Source organism: Grampus griseus, assembly GCF_964374135.1.
Source record: "Grampus griseus genome assembly, chromosome: 10".
Lineage (NCBI taxonomy): Eukaryota > Metazoa > Chordata > Mammalia > Artiodactyla > Delphinidae > Grampus > Grampus griseus.
In genome coordinates, this window is record NC_139004.1 from 37,733,533 (window position 1) to 37,753,870 (window position 20,338).

General features: G+C 43.5%; 2 protein-coding genes and 1 pseudogene across 6 annotated transcripts in view; 2 read left to right on the forward strand and 1 right to left on the reverse strand.

Annotated features, from left to right (window-relative positions):
* Positions 1-4,626, forward strand: part of SLC26A8 (solute carrier family 26 member 8) — a gene marked incomplete at its 5' end in the record, with an annotated part of 72,269 nt that extends 67,643 nt beyond the window's left edge. Inside the window, 3 exons of the mRNA XM_082664334.1 lie at positions 2,668-2,722; positions 2,823-3,007; positions 3,869-4,626. Coding sequence (XP_082520460.1) covers positions 2,668-2,722; positions 2,823-3,007; positions 3,869-4,153 — 525 coding nt within the window. The 3' untranslated portion in view covers positions 4,154-4,626. The remainder of the gene's footprint in view (positions 1-2,667; positions 2,723-2,822; positions 3,008-3,868) is intronic.
* A 5,399-nt stretch (positions 4,627-10,025) lies between these two features.
* On the reverse strand, positions 10,026-20,090 carry LOC309828236 (suppressor of cytokine signaling 5-like; annotated as a pseudogene). Its single transcript has 4 exons — positions 19,955-20,090; positions 11,541-11,943; positions 10,661-11,421; positions 10,026-10,444 (listed from the first exon to the last, which is right to left on the reverse strand). The product of its transcript is annotated as a suppressor of cytokine signaling 5-like (transcript).
* Positions 20,041-20,338, forward strand: part of SRPK1 (SRSF protein kinase 1) — an 81,315-nt gene continuing 81,017 nt past the window's right edge. For all 4 annotated transcript variants that reach the window (XM_082663268.1, XM_082663267.1, XM_082663269.1 and 1 more), the window contains exon 1: positions 20,041-20,101. In XM_082663268.1, the coding sequence (XP_082519394.1) occupies positions 20,089-20,101 (13 nt within the window). In that variant the 5' untranslated portion in view covers positions 20,041-20,088. The remainder of the gene's footprint in view (positions 20,102-20,338) is intronic.

Below are 20,338 nucleotides of genomic sequence, written 5' to 3' on the forward strand. Positions count from 1 at the left end.
GACAGATTTCATTTCTCTCCTTCTTATACAATATGGAAGTTTAGGTGCACAACTAACCATATTGGCTTTATTGTTTAATGTCTCATAAGTATGAGACATTAAAGACATATTTAATGTCTCAGTGTCTTTTTTTTCGAGCCAGCTTATCTCAGTTTTTAGTCCTCTATCTCACTCTTGCTCCTGTTGGCGATGGCTCAGGTTTACACATCCTGAACCCACTCGCTTCCTGGCTCTAACTGCACCCACATTTTTTTTTTAATTTATTTAATTAATTTATTTTTGATGGTGTTGGGTCTTTGTTGCTGCGTGCGGGCTTTCTCTAGCTGCGGTGAGCAGGGGCTACTCTTCGTTGTGGTGCGTGGGCTTCTCATTGCAGTGGCTTCTCTTGTTGCGGAGCACGGGCTCTAGGCGCGCGGGCTTCAGTAGTTGTGGCACAGGCTCTAGAGCGCAGGCCCAGTAGTTATGGCACACGGCCTTAGTTGCTCAGTGGCATGTGGGATCTTCCCGGACCAGGGCTTGAACCCATGTCCCCTGCATTGGCAGGTGATTCTTAACCACTGTCCGTCCCCCACCCCCCCACCTTTTTTTGAGATATGCTCCTTTGGCTGACTTTCCTTCTTGTATCCTCAGATTCCATTTTAACAAAATATTTATAAATATTTTATCCTATGTCTTATTCCTAAGTGAAGATGATTCTGTCTTAAGTGAGTCCAGCTCCTCTTTGGTCTAAGGCAATAGGAAGCTTGTCATAGCAGAAAGAACTCTGATTGGTGGTCTGTGGATGTGTGCTTTGTCCTGGCTTTACTACCACTCACTGTCCATCAGACCCCAGGTAACTTAATAAATTGCACTTGGTTTCCTCATCTATAAAATGAGAGGCTTAGAAGAGATTTACATTAAGGTCTTTCCCATCCATGAGACCCTCTCCCCACCAACACCCCACCCCCTCTCCATTTGCAGGCTCAAATATACTTGATAATGTCTTATCTTCGGGACTTTTCCATCTTAGGTTGTACTACTGGGCTGTGTTCTCTTCTCCCAGTCTTACACTGTAGCCGTAGTTTTAGATTTCATTGACTACACTATCGAATGCCTCTTACGTGCCGGACTGAGTTGAGCACATTTATATACACTATCTCGTTTAGTTCTCACAACAGCCCGAGAGACAAGCCATATTTCCCCCTAAGAGTCCTGTGCTCGCAGCTAGGAAGGGGCCTGCCCGGCACTGGAACTTAAAGCCTCTGACATTGTATCACTCTTCCCCCTGTTCTGTAGTATAATTGGGCCATCCTTTCCTCTCTCCTCTCGTCTTCCATTTTTTGGAGGCACCATATGTTCTGGTCCGTGGCATAACCCTTCCATCAACCTGGCCTACGTTGATGACTTTCTGCTCCAGCCCCATCATTGAGGCAACGTCCGGCACCTTAACTTTGCAGGCTTCAGAGATCCACGGTACACCCTCACACTTTAAAAAGGCAGGTTTCCCCCCAGGTGTCTGGCTCTGTGTGTGTTCGGGTTTGGTTTGTAGCTTCTGTGGCCAGAGCATTTGAGAAGAATGATTTCTTTGACACCGGCATCACCAAGGCCCAGCTGTTCCTCACCCTCCACGACGCCGTGCTGTTTGCTTTGTTGTATCCCGCCTTGTTGGAGGAAGTCATTATGTTTTGTTTACTTTATAATTGAAAACTTGAACCCACTAAGAAAAATCCCAGTAGTTGTTCTTATTAGAGACAACCACTCCATTTAAGCTTCTTCTTAATTCACGATATTTCTATCTCCCATTGCTTGTCATTTAGAGTGTGTCTATAGTGGCTCTTTACCAAATAACTTTATGATTTACTGTATGATCAAGAATGACTTTCTTGTTTCCCCTTGGTAGTGAAAGAAGTAGAGTCTGTCTGTTTTGTTTCTTTTGACACTCCAACTTAGTGCCCAGGTTTGGAACCTGTTGAGTCTTAGAGTATTAAGGTGAATGGTGACTTCTTTTGAATTGAACGTTAAGATTTATAGCTCCAGAGCATATATATATATATATATATATATATATATATATATATATATGTATATATATATATATATGTATAGGCTGAAGTATATACTTGGGGTCAGTGTCTGATGTTTTACTAAATTCAAACACAACTTTGCAGAGCAGCACTGAATATGATCCTCAGGGTTCCTGAATACCTTTCCCAACTATATCACTTGACCATCTCTGGGCCACATTTTGCCACCTCTGCTTAGTGGACTCCAGAGAGAAGGAGGTCACGTGCAAACACTAAGCAATAATACCAAGGTATAATTGTTCATGAGGCCCGTCCAGTGTGTCCCCATCACACCTGTGCCTGTGTCTATCCTAGCACTGTCCTCATGTGAACATTTATCTCTTTATGTGAACTGTTTCCCCACTTAAGGCCATGGGCAACCCTCCCTCTCACTCCCCACCCAAGACCATCTGATTCTCTTTTGTATTCTGGCACTTTAGGCATTTCCTGGCATAAAGCAGTTCACTCATCAAATGTTTACAGAGCTGAATGGGGTGGGGATGCAAAGGTACATATACCCCAGACAAGTGAATGACCAAAGCAGTTTTAAAACTCAGCTAATTAAAAGGCCCTTTCCTCTACTGAGTGTGAAGATCTCTAAAACTGGCTTACTCTCTCCCCACAGATGTTCAGTGCTTTCCAAAACGCAAACATCTTGGTGCTCATTGCAGGGTGTCACTGTGAGTATCTTTCATCTTATGAAGAGGGCTGTGTTTTGTATCCTGGATCCTCTCCTCCCCAGATGTCTGACCCTGTGTGTGTTCCCGGTTTGGTTTGTAGCTTCTGTGATCAGGGCACTTGAGAAGAATGATTTCTTTGACACTGGCATCACCAAGGCCCAGCTGTTCCTCACCCTCCATGATGCTGTGCTATTTGCTTTGTCAAGGAGGTTGCCAGAGTCCTCCGAGTTAAATGTGGATGAATTGGAGACAGTGATACAAGGAGTCTACTCAGAAACAGACAAGGTTGGATGATGTGAAGCATCGGGGTGGGGAGTGGTATGGTGGTGAGGTGGGAGGAGACACCTAATCAGATAGAGATGAGCAACGTCCAGGAAAGGTTTTTGAGTGTGGCTGTCCCAGAATTTGAAATGTTGAAAGGTTCCCTTACCAGTTGGTAAATAGCAATAAACCTGAGTCCCAGGTTCCCACACTGCCATGGCATCTGGGTGTCATTCAGGATCCTTTCCCAACTGAAGAGGGGTTACCCAACCCAGCAGAGGACTCAAGGATCTTTTTACAGCAGGCTTGGTTAGTGCCAGTGCCATACCAATTAATAAATATTTTAAATATCTCCCTTAGCTATCCCTTTAGAATCCCCCCCCACCACCATCCTTGGGATGGATAATAAAACTGATGAACTAGCAGACGTAAAGATCTGCCAGTCTAACTCTATGGCTAGAGCAAAAGGTGGGGACTATAGACAGAGATAAAGCTAAAGAAGATAGCAGGAGGCCAGGTCATGAAGGGCCTGCTGAGGATTACATTAGGGGGTTGGAAAGACAAGTAAAATCAAGAAGACAATATGTCCAGGAATGCTGACCAGACCATTGTTATTTAAATGGTTGACCATGAAATCCAGGCTGGCTACAAAAACTAGAGAAATTGGAAGTTATGGATTGATTGAGCCTGAAGCATGGTAAGTAACTGAGGAACCAGAGGGTGCAAAGAAGATGAAAAGCAAATTTAGGCCAGAAATATTTTCTACTTTGCCAGGAACCCATGCTTTCTGGTACCTTAAGTCCTACTGTATTCTGAAATTCCTTGACTGTTCAAAAATTAAATCTAATTGGGAAGTTTTAACCCATCTAATTGTGTGTATTTCAGAAAGAAGAATCAAAACATAAAATGAGTAGCCGTCTTATAGAAGCCCCCAGAAGTAAAAGTCCAGCCTTCATACTCCAGGACCCAATAACAGAGGAGGAATCAGAGCTAGACTTTGATCTGTATCCCATGCAGGAGTCAGAACAAGAGACTGGGCTAGATCCAGACCTAGACCTGGATCACGAGATGGAGCCTGAGTCAGAGCTGGAGCCTGAATCTGAGCTGGATCCAGAGACAGAGACCAAGCCTGAGTCCACATCCAGGCCAAGCTCTCAGCAGCAGTACTAGCCTCTGTATCAGTTTATAACTCCCCAGTCCCCACCTCAGACTCAGCCTAGGACACAGTCAGTAGAGAGTAGGCATCAGCTTATGAATTCACTTACATCCCAGAGCAACGCCAGTGAGGATACCTTGTAGATGAGCTAGGAATAAGGGGTCAGATTCCCTCAGCAAATCCTCCCCACCCAAATGGGGCCACTTGGTCTGGAGATGCAGGCTAGTTACAAACTAGCAGTACTTGCTTTGGAACTCCTCCATCTGTTGGCCTTCCTCCTTCCTCAGCGCTGGGATCTCACTCCCAGATCACAATACTAAACACCAAGAATTATCTCTGAATTCCTTATCCAGGTTCACTTCGTTTCACCTTCAGCAGATGTTCCACTGAAGGATTTCCTTCTTCACACCCCTCACCTCTGTGCTTTTTTTTTTTTAAGACCATCTCTAACTTATTCCTCTCATCTGTGTTCCCCTTTCTCTAAAGAGATGAGGCTCAAATAAAATACATAACTCTAGTTACATTTGGACCCTTCCTGCATCTTCTACCTTTTCTGTATTCTGTATGCCGAAGGAACTGTCAGGTGGAAGAAATCCCAGAAGTAGGTAGATACAGCGGGGAAGAGATGAGCATGAAAAAGAAAAACTGCGTAGCATTTGTACTTTATATGTTATCTTCACTGCACTGCTGCAGTGGGAAATAGGGGGTAAATAGGTTAAGTTAGGCCAGGCTGGGACTTCCCTGGTGGTCCAGTGGTTAAGACTTTGCGCTTCCAGTGCAGGGGGTGCGGGTTTGATCCCTGGTCGGGGAACTGAGATCCCAAATGTCGTGCAGTGCGGCAAAAAAAAAAAAAAAAAGTTAGGCCAGCCTGTGAAGGCTTGTAATACAAAGAACTGTTAGGCTAAAAGCACTTTTGCCGTCACTCCAAGGTCAGGATCTTATCCTGACAGTGTTTCAGAAGGCCAATAAGCTGTACCATCCAATGAGAATGTTAGCTCTATAGAACTCCCCCTGGTCTTCACATTCACATTCACTGTTGCTTCTTTCTTATAGGTTTTTAAGATCCAGGCAATCTAGGATCTGTACTCTTGGTGGACCAAACAGTTAAAATCTGTGACAGACACCAACCCCTTAGGAATTGGAAAAGTCAATCAAATCACTAGTTTGGTCCACATTTAAAAAAAGTTTTAAAAATTTAAAAAAATTTCCCCTCCTCCATTAAAAAAAATCTAGTATTAAGGTACAACCTGAACAGAAATATAAACCCCTGGGCAAAGGCATTGGGAATACTGAATTTTATTTCCCACTCAGTAAACAAGATTCCCCTTGCTTAGAAAATCAACTTCTCTCACCTGTTAGATGAAAGAAATACTTCTTAAAATAAGTGTCTCTTATCACAGAGATAACAGGTGCATTTATTCATTCTACAAACATTTACTAAGCATCTGCTATATACACAGCACCCCAAACTGTGGGGTAAATAAAACAATATTATCCCTCCCTACTTTACACATGCATAAAGTGAGACATAAGTTTTGTAGCTAGCCCAAGGTCATATACAATTGTACCCTAAAAGAGGTGGGGGGCCCAAGTTACAAGCTTCATTTGTTCATGTTTACTCAACACATTTATTGAACTCCTACTATGTGCCAGCCACTGTCCCAGGTGCTGAAGACACAAAAATAAGCAGAATAGATGACAAAGATAATTATAAATTGTGATAAGTACCTTGATGGTAAAATACAGGAAACAAAGAGGGCATACATCAGGAGGACCTGAACCTATCTTGGGTGTCAAGGAAACTCTTCCTATGGTAATGACAATGACCTTGCATCTGAAGGATGAGAAAGAGCTAGACTGAAAGTAGGTTCCAATGACTGCTAGGAGGGCAGAACCAAACGGGGGACCAAGAATGGTAACCATGGGTAAGTACAGAAGCTGGGCACCCAGGGACACAGCCAGATGGAGCCTAAGGGTGATTACCATGGCACCAAGGTCTCAACCAGAAACTGGTTCAAACCAGGCTGTCAGGGTGGCAGGAACAAGCACAGAAGTGTTTCAAAACCAAGAAAACATTTCACATTTAAAACAGGAGACTAGGAAGTGCACAGAGAGCCGTTTCTGTGGGCTGCCGCCCTCTCACTCCAGCTCCCTTCCATTCCCACATTTCCATCAGAGGAAGGTATTTAAACACAGAACCAATGGCTTCTGAGAGTCTGGTAGAGTTTAGACTTCGGACCTTTCTGTTACAACTGCAACATAGCTAAATCTTGATTTTCATGCATGACCTCAGAAAGACCAACCTGATGCTTGGACTATAGCCTATCTTTAAAGCATATTCTTCATAAATCCATAGCATCCATCCCCTCCTGAAATAATAAGATGAAGAAAAATGGTCAATTGATTGTAAACAGTTCAGCATTAAAGAAAGGCTGAGTCTTCTTCCAAAATGCAGATTGCCTGAAATTCTAAGACGTTTCAAACTTTACAAAATGCCATGGTTTGGATTGGTTAGCTCACTTTTCATTGCGTGGTCATCATTGCAGATTTTATATCTCTAATAAGAAATTGGAGAAAAATTTTAAAGACTAAAAAACTAGTATAGGCCAGACCTGAAAGAGTATTTTTCTCCATTACTGAAAAAATCTCAAAGTAGTTTATGTTCTACAGTAAATGGGTTATGGGGCATGATTTTCACATATAAGAAATTACGTGAAGTCAATACAACTGCAGAAAACTGGGTTTGGAAAAGAGATTGGTCAAAATAGGTGACCCTAGGTGCTGTCTCTAAATATTAATACATTAAATGTCACAAAGCCCAATGGATTGTAACTTGATCTTACCCATATCTGATTTAGATGACAGTTAGATGAGACTTTGGACTTAGACCTTTGAGTTGATGATATGTGAGAAGGACATGAAGTTTGGGGAACCAGAGATGGAATATTATGGTCTAAATATTTGTGTCACCCAAAATTCACATGTTGAAATCCTAATCCCCAAGATAATGGTATTAGGAGATGGGGCCTTTGGGAGGTGATTAGGTCACTCTTACAATTATTAGTGGGATCAGTACCCTTATAAAAGAAGCCTCAGAGGGCTTCCCTGGTGGCGCAGTGGTTGAGAGTCCGCCTGCCGAAGCAGGGGACACGGGTTCGTGCCCCGGTCCGGGAAGATCCCACATGCCGCGGAGCGGCTGGGCCCGTGAGCCATGGCCACTGAGCCTGCGCGTCCGGAGCCTGTGCTCCGCAATGGGAGAGGCCACAACAGTGAGAGGCCCACGTACTGCAAAAAAAAAAAAAAGAGGCCTCAGAGAGAAACCTCCTCCCTTCTACTATATGAGGACACAGCAAGGAGACAGCCATCTATGAACCAGAAAGTGGGTTCTCACCAGACATCTAATCTGCCAGCGCTTTGATCTTGGACTTCCCAGCCTCCAGAACTGTAAGAAATAAATTTCTGTTGTTTATAAGCCACCCAGTCTATGGTATTTTGTTATAGCAGCCCAAATGGACTAAGATGCCCAAGGACTTAACTGTATTGTATCTAGATTCAACTCTCATTTATAGGTAGAAATAAAGGAAGTAATGGCATAATCCAAGGTCATTAAGGGCCTTGAGATTATAGAATCTCAGTGCTAAAAAGGACCATGAGGGTCATCTGGACCAATTTTACCCATCCAGTCTCTTACAATTAAATTTAATTTGGGACTTCCCTGGTGGTCCAGTGGTTAAGACCCCACACTGCCAATTCAGGAGACACAGGTTCGATCCCTATTAGGGGAACTAAGATCCTGCATGCTGCATGGTGCAGTCAAAATAAATAAATAAATACAAAAATAAATTTAATTCAATAAACACTTATTGGAAGACTCACCATACCCCAGATACTCTGTGTTTCCATAATCTATTACTGCAGGACAATCCACCCAAAATTTAGTGGCTTAAAACAATAGTCATGCATTTGTTCATTATTCTGCAATCTGGGCTGGGTTTAGCTAGGCCCATTCATGAGGCCGCAGTCATCTAGAGATTCACCTGGGGCTAGAAATTGAAGATGGGTTTACTCACAAGTCTCGACATCTCAGCTGGGATGGCTGCAAGGGCTGGAGGCTGGCCAGGCAGCCATCTCTCTCCACACAGTCTCTCTGGGAGGGTACCTGGACTGCACACAGCAGCTCAAGGCAGCATGTCACCTGCCACATTCCACAGATCAAAGTACGTGACAAGGCCAGCCATGATTCAATGTGAGGGCAAATACACTCCACTTCTTGAAGAGAAAATAATTTATGGCCATTTTTAATCCACCACACTATGATAAAAGAATGAATAGAATATGATATCTGCCCTCAAGGAGCTCCCAAGCTACAAACATGCGGGGAGAGAGTGTCATGCTTACTAAACGAAAAGGTGATAATAATGAGAGGTAAAGTGCTATAGAAATACAGATGACAGGAAGGGTTAGAAAGAATGTGGGTCAGGGAAAACTACTGAGAAGAAATGACATTTGAGCTGGGCATTGAGATTAAGTGGGATAAACACGAGTCTCCCAACGGACCAAGGATGAGTAGAGGAGCCACAGCTACTGTGGATCAAGTGTCCATCTGAGTAAGCACCAAGAAAAATCTTGAGTTTTGTTCTGGGAAATGGTTAAATTACTTGGAAACAGTTTGATCACTTCAGGTATGACTTTTATGCTTTGTTAGGTGAGACTAGAGCACCATTTAGTATAGGGCTAATTATTCCCCCAAATTGAGACAAAGTCTTTCTAAAAACTCTATCCAATGCTCTGAATATTGGACTTAATATAATCAAAGGAGACTCATGCTTTAATTAATTTTGTGTTATCTTATAAATTTGTTAAAATACAGCTTCTCATTGTAAGAATAATACTTGCTCTTTAATGAAAATTATAAAATACAGAAAAGTGGGGTGGAAAAAAAAGAAATCTCCTGTACTTCCATTCCCTAGAGAAATTCTGTTAACATTCTGGGGTGTTTCTTTTGTTTTACTAGAAAGCATGGGCTTTGTCTTAGTAATGAAGGATTCTTACCTCCCAAAGTTATAGTACTTTTTCTTTAGTAAATTAGAGGGTGCTTTGATTAAATCTAAAATACCACCATCCCAACATGCATTTCTTGTTCTTAAGGACTGAGATAAACAACCTGGGAACCCTGCTGGATGCCCACACCTGGCCTCAGCCCTCTAGGAAGCACCAGGCCTACAACTTTATTTCCAGTATCCTTTCTTCAGATTTAATAAATTTAAGGGAAATGCCAGGGAGTTGACAGAAATCCAGTTTACTTAACAGTACTTTTCACGAAACAGACAAGGAGACTGAGTATAAACTATAGCAATGCTTAAGTGAAATGCACTATGCCCTCATGTCAGAAAATTGCAATTTTTTTTTCCTTAAAGGAAAGCAGTCTTTATTTTGGGGACTTCCAAAGCTTGATTTATAGTAACTACAAACATTGCTACTTTTGAAAGTTTATAGAAAACATTTTTAGAAAAATGGTAATTTCAAACATTAGTCACACTGTTGTAACACTCATCCAATAATTATTTATTCTTCAGTAAGAAATAGAATTCTTCACAGCAAATGCCCCAGAGTTGCCTCGCTCAATTACTACAGCCATTAAAAACCCATTAACTAAATCAACTAAATGTTTTTGTAGCCTTACTGAACACCTGTAGCTCTATCCTCTGTTGTCTCAATAGGCACCACGTTTATCTAAGTAACAGTAGATCACATCTGACAGATACTAACACTAAGCTTACGTACTGTACTGAAGAAGCTTAACACTGATATGTGTGCTTGCTATAGGTGTACTCTCTGACGCACATAAAAGCAGATCTAGGTAATGTCCTTTGGGGATGGGAGAGTTTACTTTGCCTTGACTGGTTCTCATTCTAACCAGCGAACTCTTTTTGTTTTTAATGACACTCTTTTAAAAAATCCTGTAACATTGATGGGAAGGGAGCCCACCACCATCATATGTGGTGCACCTACAGATGACTGCATGGCAGTTATATTGCGGCCTAAATGTCCTATTTAGTGATATAGTAAGCAATGGTCCAAAAAACATGCAAGAGCTGGGATCTTTAAAGCGTTCCACAAAAGTCCTGTTACAGTGGAAGAATGAATTGTCTAAGGGTCATGAGTATTAAAACTAAGGTTATGATTCCACTGTTCAATTTGGGCAGGCAGGGATCTGTTGTCACGTCGGAAGATCACGGAAAAGAGGACTCTTTGCAGAGTCCCTGATCAAAAATGGGCCTTCAGGTTTCTCTTCAAGAACAGCTCTGCTGAGCTTCCCTGGTGGAGCAGTGGTTGAGAGTCCGCCTGCCGATGCAGGGGACACGGGTTCGTGCCCCGGTCCAGGAAGATCCCACATGCCGCGGAGCGGCTGGGCCCGTGAGCCATGGCCGCTGAGCCTGCGCGTCCGGAGCCTGTGCTCTGCAATGGGAGAGGCCACAACAGTGAGAGGCCCGCATATCGCAAAAAAAAAAAAAAAGAACGGCTCTTCTTCGTAATGGTTCATCACTCACCAGTGACAGGGATTGCCTGTAATCTGAAGCAAATTGGGCATGAGGCAGTGTATGTGATCAATCTGTTTATGGACTTCCCAAGCTCTCCATCTACTAACATGGGCATGGCTGTCTCCGGGTACCTGACGTTGCCCTTGCCTGCGTAATTGCAAACACTGGGGGGTTGTGTCCTCTTCTGAGTCACAATTAGCTTGTGAAATTGCAGAATTGTTCTGATTTATTTCAGTCATTCTAGGAGCTGACTTTGGTTCCAGTTTATATAAAAAATTAACCGGTACAGTGTCTTCAGACGTATGTGTTTGTGCATCGGGAAGGGGATCAACCTCTTTTTCAACACCAAGCTGCCTTCTCTCTCTAAGCTTATCCTCTTCAGCTTCTGTAGAAGCCAAGGATAGATCAAACGTATCAAAAAATGTTGAATGTGGGCTCACAGGAATATGCTGTTTAATCAAAGGCCATTTAGGGGCTAAATCTGAGACAGCAGGGAAAGAACATTTCTCAAGCATTAATTCAGAAAGGCGTGTTTTTCTTTTATTAGAAAAGAGGAGCTTTGACCGCTTGTTTAAGTTCTCATGGGAAAACACAAGCCTACAGTATCCTGCAATCTCTGTCTCCTACAGTGCTGCTGGAAATGATGTTCATGTCATGTACAGAGCTTATGCCATTTCGCCTCTCTCTCCTTTGAAGTCCACTTCGAGTTCCACCAAACTTTTTTTTTTTTTTTTTTTTGGCTGTGTGGCTTGTGGGATCTTAGTTCCCCAACCAGGGATCAAACCCAGGCCCCTGGCAGTGGGAGCGCCAAGCCCTAACCACTGGACCACCAGGGAATTCCCTCCACCAAGCTTTTTACCAGTATCCAATGAACTTTGTGTCTCTGCAGAACAGGAATGTTTTTTCTTCCTACCCCACGGAGCATGTCAATAGTAGAAACCTCTTCTTGCAAGTCTTGTCCCTGGGGTGACACATGAATTATTATCCATTTCAATGCTTATTTCAACAATCTGAGGAGTTTCAGTGGCACAGTTTTGGTTTCTCCTTGAAGAATTCTTTGAAGAGCTTAATCCCAGTCATAAGGCAACATTTCCTCTTCAGGGACTGCTCTGTTGCTGAGGAGCTGTCTCCTATACTGATTTTTTCTCTTTGACAGACAAAACATCTGTTGGAGTTCATGCCTGCATTTTCACTACAGCTTCCTCCTTCATGGCTGAAGAGATTCTGACACCTGTATTGGAAGTTATTCCATATTTCCCCCACTTTATTGGTTGATTATAAGCTCATGACCAATAGCAGGCAGGGCTTTGGAGGGGCAGGAGCCGTGAAGGAAATATGTTGTTCTTCTGGCCACAGATACGCATGGTGCCCTTAACCTGCTACACTCACTGAAACTTGCCCAGTGGTGTTCGTTCCTCCATAGAGCCTGACTCCCTGCGACATCCTGATGCATCTTATAAATGGTGTGTGGGAGACACAGCAGCTCAGATGATCCCCACTCTCCCACTCCGCTATTACCCTGGCGTGCTCCTTCTCTCCCAGGTAGCCCTCACTTATTAACCCTTTACTGTGTATCAGGTTCTGTTCTAAGCACTTCACAAAAGCTAACACATTATTCTGCACAACAACCCTGCGAGGTAGGACTGTTATTACTCCCATTTCCTAGATGAGGAAACTGAGGTACAGGAGGTCCCACTGCCCTGGATTCCCCCGAGGCCCCTAACTCTACCATCTTGTCTACTGCTTAGTATCTGTGCCAGTGAACGTTCAGAATAAGTCCAATAGTGCAAATTTCTGGCCTAGTAGAGGGAAAGGTGTGTCACCAAAAGGAAAAGCAGGTTCAAATGAAGGACAATTCCTATTTACTGAGTGCATGCGATGGTGCAGGTACTTCACAGGCATGATCATATTTGTTACTTGCTCCAAAGCCTCTCGTTGAGAGAGGGACAGTTATTCTTTTTACCCAGGGTAGGACTCTTAAGACCAAGAGTTTGCCAAAAGTCACCACTATTCAGTGTCAATGTCAAAACTCAAACCCAGGTGAGATGCCAAAGATTAGGCCTTTTCTCTACTCAGTGCTGCTTCAATTTGGGGAAAGGTGGCTTCTTGGTGCCTTTGACATGAGAAACTCAAATCAGTGCACTGAGTGCCTCTGTGTCTCTGCCTCCTGCCCTGGTCCCTTCCCCCCCATACACCCAGCCACCCATGATTTCTACATTCTTTCATAACATCCCAGATAATTCACTGAGCACTTACTACGTATCTGACACTTTTCTTGTAGGCCCTGGAGATACAGCAGTAAACAAAAGTCACTGTCATTCCAAGGAGTAGTGGGGCAATCAAAGCAAATAAACAAAAAAGGCCTTTCCCTCCCCAAAAAGTCATTCTCAGGTTCACTGCCAGAGGGTGTATAAACCTCTCAAAGGTCCAAACAAAGGAACATATTGAAATATTGGTGTTTGGATTGAGAGAGTAAGTAACTTTAATGACTTTTTGCAAGTCAGATGGTTTCCAGTTATCTGCCTTCAACAAAACTGAATAAGGACCTCTTGGAGTTGTCAGTTGACGGTCATTAATATAAATTTTGATGATGATTACTACGTGATTTTTTGGCACATTTGGAAGGAGTTTAAAAAAAACAATGATACTCCTGTGCCAAACCCTTTCCATTCCCATGTACTTATTTTATGTGACCAAGTTTTCGTAGCTATTACCAAACAAACATGAATAGAATGATGCAGGGCTTATTGAGAAAAATCACCTACCTTTGCACTGAGGTATATTTGCAATAAAATTTCATCTATCACAAAATGATCCTATATGTTATCTTGATTAATCATGCAATAATAATACTCATAATGATAGGTAAGAAAGCTTTTAGAGGATCATGATCTCAGGAAACATTTTTACAAATTAAATTACAACATAAACGCACATTTATATGGTGGAGAAGTATGATAGGATGATCAATACAAGACTTTTAAGCATAAAATTGTATTACCTGAGGATAAACTTCTGTGAGAGTAAAATGAAATAGAAATACAAGTTCAGGGAGAAAAGTGGGTAATGTAAAATTTCTTAAAGTGATTTTTATTTTTTACATATAAAAATGAATGATGGTGGGTATCAAATTGCTATTGTATTTAAATTCCATTGGATGGCATTCAAAACTGTGATGTTAACACTTTTAAAGTGTCAATTTCCTTTGCAATCTGTATGGCTTTTATGTAATTTTCTTGCCTAGTGACCCTATCTAGAAAATCCAATACAAGACTGAACAGAAGTGGTGAGAGAGTGGACATCCTTTTCTTGTTCCTGATCTTAGGGAGAAAGCTTTCACTCTTTCACCATTAAATATAATGACAGCTGAGTGTTTTTCCTCAGCCTTTATCAGGTTGAGGAAATTCCCTTCTATTCCTAGTTTGTTGCATGTTTTGCATGGGGGTAGTTTCAAAAAGTTATTTTAGTGAATAAGGAAGCAAAATGTTTGAAAACTCAAGTTCAATTTCCTTAGAAACTCTGTCCCTGCCATACCCCCAACAACAAGCACAGTGCCTCCATATGAAAGGGGCCCAATCAGCATTTGTGGAGCAAACTATCTCCCTCCTTCCCCGTTGCATTTTATACTCCAGTGATGCTACACTGTTTATGGTTCCCCCACATACCACGCTGTCTTCTCTGACCGCAGGTTCCGTCCCTCCCTTCTGTTCCCAGCTGACACCTATTTGATGTGTTCCAATGCTGCCCCCGTGTCATCTCATTCAGGAGATGCCTCTCTCCTCAGCTCTTCTCAAATCCTGAGCTGAGCGGGCCTCTTTTTTTGTGCTCCTGTGGTACTTTGTGCATCTACTGTATTTATAATTGATGTGTTCCAATGCTGCCCCCGTGTCATCTCATTCAGGAGATGCCTCTCTCCTCAGCTCTTCTCAAATCCTGAGCTGAGCGGGCCTCTTTTTTTGTGCTCCTGTGGTACTTTGTGCATCTACTGTATTTATAATCCCCCACTAAACTAGACAGATGATAGGGTGTGTGGTTAAGGGTATGAATTTGAGAGCCCGGCTGCCCAGATTCAAAATTCTGCCTCTTACTACTAGTTTGTGTGACTTTGGTTGTACCTCAGCTTCTTCATCTGTCAAACACAGGTGATAATAATGGTACTGATCTCATAGAGTTGTTTGAGGGATGAGGGGTAACAGTATCCAGCAAATAGTCATTACTATGTAAGAATTAGCGAATATGTGTGTATATATAAATGATTCACTTTGCTGCACACCTGAATCACAACACTGTAAATCAACTATACCCCAATAAAAATTAAAAAAAAAAAAAAGAATTAGCTATTAAGTCCTACAGGGCAAGGCCTATGTTTTCTTCTTCTCTGCTTCTCCAAGCCCTTAGTCTCCTGCCCGGGCTGCAGTGGGTACTTGATACATGTTTGTCATGAGGGTGGGCCTGGTGGAAAGTATCTGAAAGAAGGAAAAGAAATATGAATTTGACATTGCATAGCAGGTAGAAATCAGAACTCAAATGTCTAAACCATGTTGCGCATTTTTATGTATTTCCTAAACAGTCTTCACTCTGGCCCCGAGATTGCCAAACTGGAGAAATTAAACCTGGGGCCAGAGGTTCCAAGAGGACAGAGTGACCTCAGAGAATATACACAAGTCACAAGAGCTGTGCTGTGCCTGCCTGCTAATGAATGTTAACAAATGTGTGTGGCAGATTTTAGTCAAAACTTGTTTTCTTTATATCCCGGGAGTGAGGATGTGGTGCGGACAAATCCTCATTACTATACACTTCTCTGGTAGAAGTTCTTTACCCAGGTAGAAGAACTAAGAGTTGGACACGATCAGCGCAGGTCAGTTTGCAACACCCTGCTGCCTCCCCAGAGCACCTCCAGGGAGCAGAGCAAGGGCTCTACCTGCCTCCAGAACCATCAATCTCTGTAACCTCCTCATTGCTAGAGAATCTCCTCCCCTCCTCCAACCTTCACGCTGTGGCCAGAGCATCCAAAATGATGCATAGTTTCCCACCCTACCAAGCCAAGGCTTTTATTCTTTTATTTTTTTAAAGATTTATTTATTATTTATTTTTTTATTTTATTTATCTTTGTCTGGGTCGGGTCTTAGTTGCAGCACTTGGCATCTTCGTTGAGGCATACGGAATCTTTTTGTTGCAGCACGCGGGCCCTTTTGTTGCGGTGCACGGGCTTCTCGCTAGTTGTGGCGTGCCGGTTTTCTCTCTCTAGTTGTGGCGTGCAGGCTCCAGGGTGCGTGGGCTCTGTACTTTTGCGGCACACAGGCTCTCTAGTTGAGGCACGCGAGCTCAGCAGTTGTGGCGCGCGGGCTTAGTGGTCCCGCGGCATGTGGGATCTTAGTTCCCTGTCCAGGGATCGAACCCACGTCCCCTGCATTGTAAGGTGGATTCTTCACCACTGGACCACCAGGGAAGTCCCAAGGCTTTTATTCTTATATCTCCTCCACCTACACCCCTCAACCCTTCACTCCAGCACAATTTCCTTGTGAAGTATAAGCTTTTATAGAACAAAGCCAGAAAGCGGTTTATCTCCAAGCAACTTCTGTTATCAAGCCTCTCCAGGGATCAGGGAGCCCAAGAGGCTGACTTCTTGCTTGGAAAGTGCTGGCTGCTTTGGGTGTATCCTACAGACTGCCCAGACAGGCCGTGCTGGATCTTTTGTTTGCCCTCCAGATTCACCCTCCACCTCTCCACCCTGCTCTGTGCCCTGGGAGGCTGGCCTGCATGGACTGCATCACCCAGGCACCTTTGCCTTCTAACTTCCAGTTGAGTTTTGTCAATGGGAGGCACTAGCTGGAGAGGATGACTGGAGAAAGAGGTTGGGTATTTATTTCCCTGCTGCGCCATGGTTATATCCCTCTATCAAAGGGCACAGCTGTATTCAGGCAGTCCTTTCTTACTGCTACAGCTCTGTTATGGGTTGAATTGTATCCCCGTCCTCAAAAGATATATTGGAGTCCTAACCCCCAGAACCTCAGAAGGTGACCTTTTGGAGATAGGGTCTTTACAGAGGTAATCAAGTTAAAATGAGCTCTTGAGGATGAGCCCTAATCCAATATGGCTGATGTCCTCATGAAAAGGGGAAATTTGAACATAGATTGAGGCACACATACAGGGAAGATGATCTGAAGAGTCATGGAGAAGGCGGTCACCTACAAGCCAAGCAAAGAGGACAAATCCTTCCCTCATAGTCCTCAGAAGGAACCAACCCTGCTGATGCCTTGGTTTCAGCCTTCTAGCCTCCAGGGCTGAGACAATACATTTCTATTGTTTAAGCCACCCAGTTTGTGGTACTTTGTTAAAGCAACCCTAGCAGACTAACACAAACTCTCATTGGGTCTGGTAACACCTCCACCCCTTGTGTCTTCAGGCCTACAGGGTGGTAAAGACTCCCACTGTTGCTAGTCTTCACCATCCCTAGTTGGTTTCCCTTAATCCTGTCCACACCTCAATCTCTTTATTCAATTCTCTTCAATTATTCTGTTGACTGTGCCATGTTTACTGAGACTCAAGTCTAAAATATAATTATATTTTCCCAATATACTTCACAAAACAATCACAAAGGCAAGAGAAATTTCTATTGGGGTTCTCCAATTATGCAGACATTTACTGGGAATCTTATTCAATATATTTCCACTTTCTTCTTCTGTTGCCTATTTCATCTTGCAGGACATAGAGGAAGCCATGAGGGGAAGTGATACTTTGGACTTAATTCAGATCAAAATTATGAGAGTTTGTGGTAATCAAGGCAGGGAATGGGTGTGATGAAACATGTATCCTACACTTCAGGTGCTCATATTTCAAAAATTCCAAAGAAGCATTAGGTAAGACCCTAGGACAGCCTGAAAAAATAAGTTAGCTCAAAAGGAATGGGATCTTGCAGAAATTAAATTCTGACACTGCCCATGAGCAGCAAAAACATGACGACTCATGTTCTCTGAATAATCCTACTTTTAAAAGAACTTGCAGAAAAACATTTGTGGGAGAGGCGTATGTATGTAATTGAAAATGAATACCAAAGAATGGCCACCACTTTTAAGAATAACTTCTGGAAGGGGAAAATCCAAAATAGGATAAGTCCTGTGAAAATGGGGGGGGGCGGAAAGTGATTTTTAAAGTTACATTTAAAGCGAGAAACACAGAAAAAGGTATAGGCTTTAGAATACGGGAAAAAAACAAACCAGCTTATATGAACAATTATAGAAATTACAGAAAAGGTGTGAGGAACTGAAACATGCTGGGAGACTGGGGAAAAACAGATGAAAGAAAAAGGAGAAATAGTCAATTCTGGGAACTCAGTCCAGTGAACTTGACACTGACTCTGGAAAAATTCTCAAATGAGTTGTTAAACAGATGGCTGGTGAGCTCTTAGAGAGAGAATCAACAGTCACTCAGAGATGTATTTCCTTTTTGATGGATCTGCACTAACCCATTTGGGTTTTAGCACAGCTCTCCTGTTGTCCCTCTCAGTGTCTTCTCTCCCTCATCTAGACATTTCTCATAAACTGCACATCATTTATTCTTTGATTAGACAAATATTTGAGCACCTGGTAAGTGCTAGGCACTAATTTCCCCATTCTGGGACTTTCCCTCAGCCACCAGCTCTCTCCTGTCTTTTCTAAACCCCATGTGGTTTTCCTGAGCTGGCAGAATCCACATACTCCAGGGCTTGACTGTCTGCCCGAACTCACCTTTTGTTTTCCGGGATAGAATTGGGAGGAAACTGGGTTGCAGTTTTCCTTGGCCAACAGGTGCTGTCCTCTTTTGCAATATGCCCAGAAATGCTATCATTCGGGTTCCATGAAACAGATATTAATTAACTCAATTTCAAATTTGGCAAACCTACATTTCCAGCCTCATGTTCCACTTCATCTCTTCAGTCATTACCAGCCCCAGTCCCTGCCTGTAAGTTTCCAAGTCTGTGCCTTTTTGCTCAATTGATTTTCTCATTCAGGAGCCTGACATCTCCTCCACCTCTGGAAATCCTACACATTTCCCAAGACCCAACTCAAAAGCTGCCTCCTCCCTGGCTGGACTTAATGACCTACTTTGCTCAATAAAATCCCACCCAAGCCCCATGCTTGACCTGTGCAGCACCATTGTACTTTCATCTTCCCTTCTCAATTAATTACTTGTCTGTCTTCCTCACTGGAGTCTAACTTCTTTAAGGGCAAAGGTCTGCAGGCTTCCACCCAGTCCAGCTGCAGTACTTTACAAAGGGGTCGGCAAACTAAGGCCTGAGCAAAGAATGGTTGAAATAGTGGAAAAAAGAACAACAGAAGAATAATATTTCATGATACATGAAAATTACATGAAATTCAAATTTCAGGGACCATAAATAAGACTTTTTTTGAACACTGAGAGCCCCTATTTTCTATGACTGCTTTTGAGCTCTAGTGGCAGAGCTTAATAGTTAAGAGATCTTATGGCCCCCAAGATCTCTTGGGGTTTACTATATGGCCCTTTACAGAAAAACTTTTCTAACCCTGCTTTACAAGAAGGATTTGATGACTGATCACTGTGTCAGGACACCAAGGTTCTCAGTACATATCCCCTCCGAGTTTTAGTTTATTTGTGTATTGGAAGTAATAACTGTCTTGCCTTTAAGCTGTCATGAACATCAAATGAGATAATGCACTTAGAAAAGTATAAAAATATTCTATAAAGACAACTGTGTTTATCTGTACTAAAAAGATAAAGTGGTAAAATAAGAAAACACTAAGTTTTTATTCTCCTGCTTCCTTCGTTTACAGTCTTCTGTTGAATTTGAAATTTTAAGAGAAAGTTTTTACTTTTTAAGTGACGATAGGGTCACAGGTTCCTTCCTTCCAGTCTTTCTTTTGTGTTGCTCCCACCTCCTTTTCTTTCTCACTTGTAATTCCCGCCCCCCCCCCCATTTTCTTTATATAGTTTCTCAATTGGCCCTCACAATAACTCAGCGGAGGCACTGGGACACACCTGATTATTCCATTTTACAGACCAGGAAAACAAGGCAGATTACAGTTGGCTGCGCAGCTCTGACTCAGCACACAGGGAACCCTCAGTGCCACGCTCTTCGCCATTCCTCAGGGGCAACCGCCCGGCAAATAGAACAAAGCTGACCCTGCGAGGCTTCCGAGCTCGGTCCTCAAACACCCCTTGCGTGTATATCCTCGGCTTTATTTCCTTCACCCCTCTTCCCCCGATTCTTTACTGCCCCCCCCTTCTCGGGAACAGGTGGTAGGCTCCGCGCTCAACGCGCAGACGCGCGCCGTCGTGGGCGGGGCGGGAACTGGGGGGCGGGGTGTGCGCGGGCTTGGTTTTGGGCCGCGGCGGGAGCTGGAGTCACCGCCAGTGGAGTGCGCAAGCGCCGGGCAGTTACCGGTTTCGCCATGGAGCGGAAAGGTGAGCGGTGGAGCGGCCTCCGCCACGAGGGGCAACGGCCGCCGGGGCAAGGCCCGGGTCAACGCCAGGAGCTTAGCCTAAGCGCCGCCGTCCGGTCCCCGGGCGTGCGCCGCCCCTCACCCCCCGCCTCTGGGCAGCCGGTCCGCGCCCCGGAGCTCCGGCGTCCTTCCGCGCCGGCAGTCATCGCCTCTCTTGCCCGGCCAGGCCGGCCCGCCCCTTGGGGCCACTCCAGGGCCC